This window comes from Bos indicus, chromosome 3 (assembly GCF_029378745.1).
Source record: "Bos indicus isolate NIAB-ARS_2022 breed Sahiwal x Tharparkar chromosome 3, NIAB-ARS_B.indTharparkar_mat_pri_1.0, whole genome shotgun sequence".
NCBI classification, from domain to species: domain Eukaryota; kingdom Metazoa; phylum Chordata; class Mammalia; order Artiodactyla; family Bovidae; genus Bos; species Bos indicus.
Genome location: NC_091762.1, coordinates 31000976 through 31008683, shown reverse-complemented (window position 1 = coordinate 31008683; position 7708 = coordinate 31000976). Strand labels below are relative to the sequence as shown.

At 56.5% G+C, this 7708-nt stretch overlaps 1 protein-coding gene across 3 annotated transcripts; it reads right to left on the bottom strand.

The window, feature by feature from the left end:
* Positions 1 to 129: 129 nt before the first annotated feature.
* On the bottom strand, positions 130 to 6523 carry RHOC (ras homolog family member C). 3 transcript variants are annotated; one of them, XM_019956807.2, is made up of 5 exons: positions 6370 to 6523; positions 2873 to 3030; positions 2216 to 2336; positions 1759 to 1889; positions 130 to 752 (listed from the first exon to the last, which is right to left on the bottom strand). In XM_019956807.2, the coding sequence occupies exons 2-5, from the start codon at positions 3026 to 3028 to the stop codon at positions 579 to 581; spliced, it is 582 nt and encodes a 193-aa protein (XP_019812366.1). In that variant the 5' UTR covers positions 3029 to 3030; positions 6370 to 6523; the 3' UTR covers positions 130 to 578. The 3 variants fall into 3 exon arrangements, with proteins under 3 accessions (XP_019812366.1, XP_019812367.1, XP_019812368.1); XM_019956808.2 differs by lacking the exon at positions 6370 to 6523 and adding an exon at positions 5805 to 5935; XM_019956809.2 differs by lacking the exon at positions 6370 to 6523 and adding an exon at positions 4449 to 4582.
* Positions 6524 to 7708: the final 1185 nt, after the last annotated feature.

Genomic DNA, 7708 nt, shown 5'->3' with positions numbered 1-7708 from the left:
ACCCTGCCGGCCCGGAGTCCTGCCTTTGCAGACCTGGGGCTGGCCCCTGGTGAGTACCTCAAGAGAGATGCGACTCCAGGCTCACAGCTAAGACAGGGGCCTGAAGAGAAAGACAAGAAGCCACACACATACATTTTGGAGCCTATGGCCTTTATTCATACCCCACACCAAGAATAGCCAGAGACAAGGCTCCTGCCCAAAGCAGAAACACCAGGGGCCTGGGACCCAGTTACACCCACCAAGTCCCCTACCCCAGATCGGTTGTGAGCAGGAAGTGTATAAAGTGCTGGTGTGATGATCCTCTGGGGAAGGCCAAAGGGATCAAGAGCCCCACCCCAGGCTGAGGCAACAGGAGGGGCTGTGCTGTGAGGGGCAGGATGTACCCCTCTGTTCCCAGGGTGCTGGTGGGAGGGGGCGTGCCTACGGCCACCACTGTCAGGGCTGGGGAAACTCAATGCAGTCCTGGGCAGGAGGGAATTGGGAAAGGGAGCCTTCAAGGATCCCTGATAGGGTGGGGTCCAGGGGGCAGAGGGAGTTTCTGCAACCCCCTGAAGGAAGGAGGGGAGGTCTTGGGGAGCTCAGAGAATGGGGCAGCCCCTCCGGCGCTTATTCTTGCGGACCTGGAGGCCAGCCCTGGTGGCCATCTCAAATACCTCCCGCACCCCCTCCTTGGTCTTGGCTGAGCACTCAAGGTAGCCAAAGGCACTGATTCGGTTCGCCATGTCCCGGCCTTCCTCAGATCGAACAGGTTCCTGGGAAGGTAGACGACAGCGGTCAGAGAAAGCTGCTAGTTAGATGCACCTCATCTGTATTTATAACTAAAATAATTACTCCAGCCCCCTTTCCTCAAAGCACCCACCTCAGCCACCATGGGCAGCTTCTAAGCAAGAGACCCAAGACTCATGTTTACCTTCAAAATTCTATCAGCCAGCCCTACATCCCACGGTACTCCATTCTCACCTTCTTCCAATCCATCCTCTACGGCTGCCAGAATCATTTTTCTAACATGCTGACCTGACCGTATCTGTCCCCAGTTTAAAATCTTGCCATGAAGTGAAGTCGCTCAGTTGTGTCCAACTCTTTGCGACCCGTGGACTGTAGCCCACAAAGCTCCTCTGTCCATGGGATTCTCCAGGCAAGAATACTGGAGTGGCTTGCCATTTCCTTCTCCAGGGGATCTTCCCAACCCAGGGATCGAACCCAGGTCTCCCACATTGCAGGCAGACACTTTTAACCTCTGCACCACCAGGGAAGCCCATAATTAACCTCAAAGTATTCTTTTCATTCTATTGTCCATATTCCTATCCTGGCAGCTCTCCCTAATTAACTCATCCTATGGCTGGAAAGCCGGCTCCCTGTCTAGGCCTGGCCTTCCCCAGCCGCTTCCAACACCCTCCCCGTCCCATGCCCCCATCAGTTCACACCTCCTGACGTAAACCCAGGAGACCCCAAGCAAAGCATCTACTGTAGGAACCCAGTTCCCTGAGGGCGGCAGTTTTCTTACTCATCTTAATAGCCCCGATGCCAAACAGTGGACAGCAAACAAAATGCCAAGTGACCTTAGACAAGTCACTTTGTCCACGTCACTTTCATCAAATATCACTGGTTCTCACCAAGGTGCAGATGCAAGGGGGTAGGAAATGGACCCCACCATTACCTCTAACACGGAGTCAGTAGGAGGGAGACTCCTTTACCAGCCTGCATGCCCTCAGGGGGCGCCTTCCTCCTCAAGGCTCCCAGCCTGGCAGTGGCACCCACCTGCTTCATCTTGGCCAGCTCTCTCCGAGTATGCTCATCTTGCCTCAGGTCCTTCTTATTCCCCACCAGGATGATGGGCACGTTGGGGCAGAAGTGCTTCACTTCTGGGGTCCACTTCTCAGGAATGTTTTCTGCATAGACATGTTCCAACAGTGGACGATAGACAAACCTAAGTTTGTGCCTCCACTTAGGCTAGAAGACTCCCCCTGAGTCCTGTCTTCCCCATGGCCAAGTCCTAGAGGCTCTTCAGCATGAGAGTCCCTTTCACAGCTCAAAACCCCTCCCCATCACAGTACACATGTTCCCAAGTCCTCTGAGGGCCGGAGTTACCACAGGCTAAAGGGGCTCCCCAGTACCCACCCCCACAGCCTCTGAAGATGATTGAGAGGAGCCCAGGCAAGAGCTCCCTCTGGTTGGTTCCAAGAGGTTCTCAGTCCCCTCCTTCCAACACCCTCACCCAGACTGTCGGGGCTGTCGATGGAGAAGCACATGAGAATGACGTCAGTGTCCGGGTAGGAGAGAGGCCGCAGGCGGTCGTAGTCTTCCTGCCCTGCCGTGTCCCACAGAGCCAGCTCCACCTGACACACAGGGCCAGTGCTTAGCTGGCCTGAGGGCCCCCGCACACACAGCCTCGCCACCCAGAGGTCCTCTGAAATAGCAGCTACCTATTGAGCACCTACTGTGTGCCAGGGACAGTGCTCATCCTTGTCACACAACACAAATAAGGTGAGTCTTTTAAATCCTGAGACAAACTGATCTTTGTGCAGTCTGAGTTGCCATTGTGAGCACCACAATGATTAATTTATGAAGATTAATCTTCATAAAAACCCTTTGAAGAAGACCTTACCATTTCCCCATTTTACATTTGGGGGAACTTAAGCCCAGAGGCAAAGGAATTGGGCCGATTACAGAGCCAGTGTGTTAAAAAAAAAAAAAAACAGGAGGTTATCCGGATTTTCTAAGACTGCAACTTCACTTCGTAACTCTGACTGGTTCCAGCTGGGCCAGTAAAACCAGGACATGGGTAGGTGGGAAGGACGGACGTTCTAGGTCCCTAAGTGATGGCGGAGGGTGGGGTTCGAAGGTGAGACGGGAAGGGGGCTGTTGCCTTTACCTGCTTGCCATCCACCTCTATGTCTGCGATGTAGTTCTCAAAGACCGTAGGGACGTAGACCTCTGGGAACTGATCCTTGCTGAAGACGATAAGGAGGCAGGTCTTCCCACAGGCCCCATCCCCCACAATCACCAGCTTCTTCCGGATGGCAGCCATGGCTGGCAGGGAAGAGGCAGCAGGGATGTTGGGAAAAGCCAGTGAATCCAAAAACACTTCTCTGGGGCCCCCAAGACCTCTCTGGAAACCGAGGCATCCAACAAAAGGAGGGGAGGGAGGGAGGGAAAGGAGCTTGCTCAGGCGTGTTCTTGCCAAGAACCAATTGTTCAGGCAACTGAGCTTGAAATTTCTAATCTCAAGGTCAGGGACAGGTCTCCCCCCATGGGTTAGAATACACAAGTAGAATACACAAGAAGCACCACCCACTTGGGAGCCAGGAAAGCATGAGTTCTAATCTAATGCACTCACCAACTGTGGGTCCCTGAACACCTTGAAGGGTGCTCAGGGACCAGGGCTGTCTCGAGAAAAGCCAGTTTTTATCTATTCTGCATATCAGAGTTTCAAGTCAGACTTTTTTGTTACCAGGATTTCAATACTTTCAAAAGATTAATAATTACAAAGGTCCAATCTGGAAACACTGAACACATTGTCCCTCACTCAGCACAGATCATGCCTGCCCACTGAAAAATGAAGACTCCGACTGATACGGGTGGGTAAGGAAAGACTGTCATACCCTAGATGCCAGGTAGGGCTTCCCAGGTGGTTCAGTGGTAAAGAATCTGCCTGCAATGCAGGAGGCTCGGGTTCAATCCCTGGGTCAGGAAGATCCCCTGGAGAAGGAAGTGGCTACCTACTCCAGAGGTAGGAGTAGACAGAGGAGCCTGGCGGGCTATAGTCCATGGGGTCGCAAAACACTCAAATACATCTTAGCGACCAAACAACAGGTGCCAGGTTCTACGGTGGACATTTCGACAAAAATCACTCCCTCTGTCCCCAGAAGCCTAGAAGGTAGTGAGCTTCCCGTTTTGACAAACTAGGAAAGTGAGATTCATGGAGGCTAAGAGGAATTCGGAGTCATGGCAGGGAAGGCACTCAGAGTAGGGCTGTGTGACTAGAGTCTGTTGCTTTTCTACGTTATCACCCCAGAGGTGGGAAGGAGAGCAGAGCAGGGGGAACCCAGACGGAGGGCAGCAGCAGCGGCCAGCCAGCTTTCCTGGCCCACCCCATCCCAGTCCCCAGGGCCCCGCGTACACAAAGGAGGCTCAGTCCAGGCAGTGCCCACAGCCCACACTTGGGCAGGCTGCCTGCCTCCCCCCTTCCTCCTGAGCCTGGCAGCAACACTGGGTCACTCAGCCCCAGGCGGGGGACAATGACCACTCTGTAGGGAGCCACACATCTACCACAGCAGAGCGACTGAGAATAATCCACTAGGGAATCACCTCCACCCACTCCCTGGGACGGCCCCTTCCTCCCCTCTGTCCAGCTCACCCTGAGGCCCTGCCCACCCCTCCCTGTGACTCAGGGCCAGGAGTCAGCTTCCCGGGGTTTCCATGTGTCCCCCGCCCCCAGTTCATCACACCTTGCCAGCTTCTTTTTGCCCCAGAAGCTGAGCCTCACTTCCTCCTTCCCTGGGGAGAGGAGCTGACCTCCAGCCGGCTGGAGTTCCCAGGCCCCCAGCCTGGGAGGAAGAGAGGGCGGGTTTCGGGCCTGAGATGAAGTCGAGGCTGTGGGGAGGAGCGGGAGCTAGAGCCGGCTCTGGGAGGAACTCCAAAAGGGAGACAAATGAAGGCCAATTCCAGCGCCAGCCACACAGGGAGTGGTTAAGAAAGAAGGGGACGGTAACCTGATCTCTGCCCCAAACCTGGCTTTTTCTCTCAGTCCCACATCCTGTCAAACTAGGCTGAGCTCCCTCACTCCCCACACACCACCACCACCACCTCACAGCCCAGCCCTGGTCTGCCTTTTTGGAAGTGAATATTACAGCCCAAGGCACGTTCTCTTCAACAGTGGGATCCCGGGTGGCCTCCCTCCCCTCCACACACGCATGCACAACACTGGGATGAGGGGAAGCGGATGTGAATCAGACAGAATTTATAGGAGTTGAGCGCACGGCCACTAACACCACAACAGGGGCTCTCTGATACCCCAAAAGGCAAGCAAGAAGGCATTCACCCTGCCAGCTGATTTCCTCCACAAAGGGAAACCATCCTTCAGAAAAGGGGGTCTCCTGAAAATTCTACCCAAGTGACCAGCTCCCTCACACATTCCCACAAGTCCACTGGTCCAACTAAGGGAAGACAGGCTGCGGTAGCCCCAACCTGGGACAGGCAGCGTTGATGGACAGATGCAGGGCATTCACCACCAGGGTGAATACCAGTTGCCTAGCTCTGAGTTTGCCACTGCCCTCTCCCACCCAAGCTGGGCAGTTTAGGTAGCACCAGATGGTGCGGGTCAGAGGCCAGAACTCCAGGGCAGGGGCATGCTGGAATGATCTGGAGCACACCCTCCCCCAGCTCAATTAACACTTTACCTTCAGGCTCAGAGGAATCCTAGACCCAGGCCAGGCCACGACAACAGCTCCCTTTGAGAGGCAACCCCTGAGGAACTGCCCCATTGACTCCAAGAGGGGCAACCAAACCCCACAGGACGTGGTATGAGTTGAACTCCTGGGGCCTTCCCTGGGATGAAACAGCTCCTCGATCATTCTCAAGCTTTCCAGATGAACCAGGGGCTGATGTACCCTGACGACCACCCCTGATGTCTAGGGAAGAAATCAGATACCTCCTCCTCGACTTGAAAACCAGAAGTGACTTGGCCTCGGGTTCCCCAGGCCAAACCCCCAGGATACTCTTTAGCCAGGTTGGGGAGTGTGAAGGAAGGAACAGACACACACACACATACACACACGGCTTGGATCCTTCCCAATTTCCCGTACCTCCACTCCAGGTCGGCTCCAGAAACCATCCCGGGCGAGGTCCAGACCCCCGGAGCAGTGGCAGCCCCCGCGGTCACACCCCACCCTTATTCCTGCCACTTCACAGGCCCGGCGGGGGGGAATTCCCACCTCAAGCCGGACTCGGGCCCCAACTCACACCCCTGCCAAGGTCCACCGCGGGCCGCCAGACTTGGGAGCTGAGCATCTGCGCGGGAGCTCCCTCGCGGAGACCCAAGTTGCCCCCTCTCCACCTCGCCCTGCCGAGCAGGTTCTGGGAAGCCTAGAGAAGGCTACGGACTTCGACTCGGACACCTAGAGGCGAGAGGCCCTGCGGGACAATTCCTGGCGACCTCCACGGCAGCCCAGGAGGGCAGGGAGGGGCCCAGCCGTCCGGATCCCCGCGCCGCCCAGACGCCGCGTACGAGGGGAGGGAAGGGGCCCGCGCTCGGGCCAAAGCCCCTCCCCGGCCGGCGCTCCGAGCTCCAGCCAAGCGGAGAAGAGGGAAAGTGCTCTGCCGGGGACCAATGCCCAGGAGCCCGCCGCCCACAGCCCCAACCCGGGGTACCTTCCGCTCCGCCGCTTCCAGCTGCGCTGCGGGTGCGGGAGGCAGAGACTGACCCGCGGGGCCCCGCCGCCCCGCCCTCCTCCAGCGCCGCGGCGGGGAGGGGCGACTGGCCGGGAGGGGCGGGCCGGGCGGCTCTTGGCTCCGCCCGCCCCCGGCCCCAGCGTGTAGCCCAGCGCTGGCCCTCGGGGTCCGGGAGACTCCTGGACTGCGGAGGAGCGGGCGGCGGGGCTAGGCGCGGCGAACTGGACCCGGGAGGACTCTTCCTCAGCGCCACCTTCCAGCTCTTACGGGCGGACCGGAGTCGGGAAAGTTGAGAGGGGCCCGGGGTGGGGTCAGGAAAGGGCCGCTGCTGCCCTCCCGTGGCTGAGCGGCCACCCGCGCCTACACCACCTGGGTGGTGTCCCGTGGGAGGCAGGACTGGGAAAAGCGGCTTCGGGGACGCCGGAGGAAGGGGCTGCGGGAAATCCCCACCCTCTTAGAATCGTTGCGCAGTAAGTACAGCCCACCATCATCCCCCAGCCTCGGAGACCTTTCAGAACCTTTGAGATTCAGGGGCACTTGGTTCCACCTTGCAATTCCCTTCCGTCCCCCTACCCGGAATTTCCAACTCCTACCCATCCTTCAAAGGGCATTCTTGGAAACCTTTCTGGATTCCCCAGCTAAGAATTCAGTTCCCACCCGCACTTATTTCTGTGCTTCTAGGGACACCTCCCAGGTGCTCTAGAGGCCTCCCAGGTGGCTCAAGTGATAAAGAATTCGCCTACCAATGCAGGAGACACAGGCAGGAGACGCCGGTTCGATCCCTGAGTCAGGAAGATCCCCTGAAGGAGGAAATGGTAACCCACTGTAGTATTCTTGCTTAGGGAAATCTCATGGACAGAGGAGTCTGATGGGCTATATAGTCCATGGGGTCACAAAGAGCCAGACAGGACAGAGCACAGTTCACACGTAGCACAGGGACACCTAGCCTGGTCTGACTTGTGTGTTGCGTATTTACCAACACATGTATCTTTTTCCCTGAAAGGTACATGAGGAAGTGAATGGAGGATGAGGACGGCTGCTGCTGCTGCTGCTAAGTCGCTTCAGTCGTGTCTGACTCTGTGCGACCCCATAGACGGCAGCCCACGAGGCTCCAGTCCCTGGGATTCTCCAGGCAAGAACACTGGAGTGGGTACTTACATTTTATTAGCTTGTGCAGGGTACACTACATAGCTTTTAATAGTCATCACAGATTTTTAGGTTAAGTATACACATCCCCTTTTACCTGTAAGGAAGCTGAGGCTCAGAAGTTTAGTGACTTGTCCAAATTTTGCAATATGTACATGGCAGAGCAAAATCT

Coding starts and splice junctions, on each gene's coding strand:
- RHOC (XM_019956807.2), bottom strand. CDS start 3,028: ATGGCTGCCATCCGGAAGAAGCTGGTGATTGTGGGGGATGGGGCCTGT. Junction 2,337..2,872: donor TAGAGGTGGATGGCAAGCAG/GTAAAGGCAACA, acceptor CCTGTGTGTCAG/GTGGAGCTGGCTCTGTGGGA. Junction 1,890..2,215: donor CGACAGCCCCGACAGTCTGG/GTGAGGGTGTTG, acceptor ATGTCTATGCAG/AAAACATTCCTGAGAAGTGG.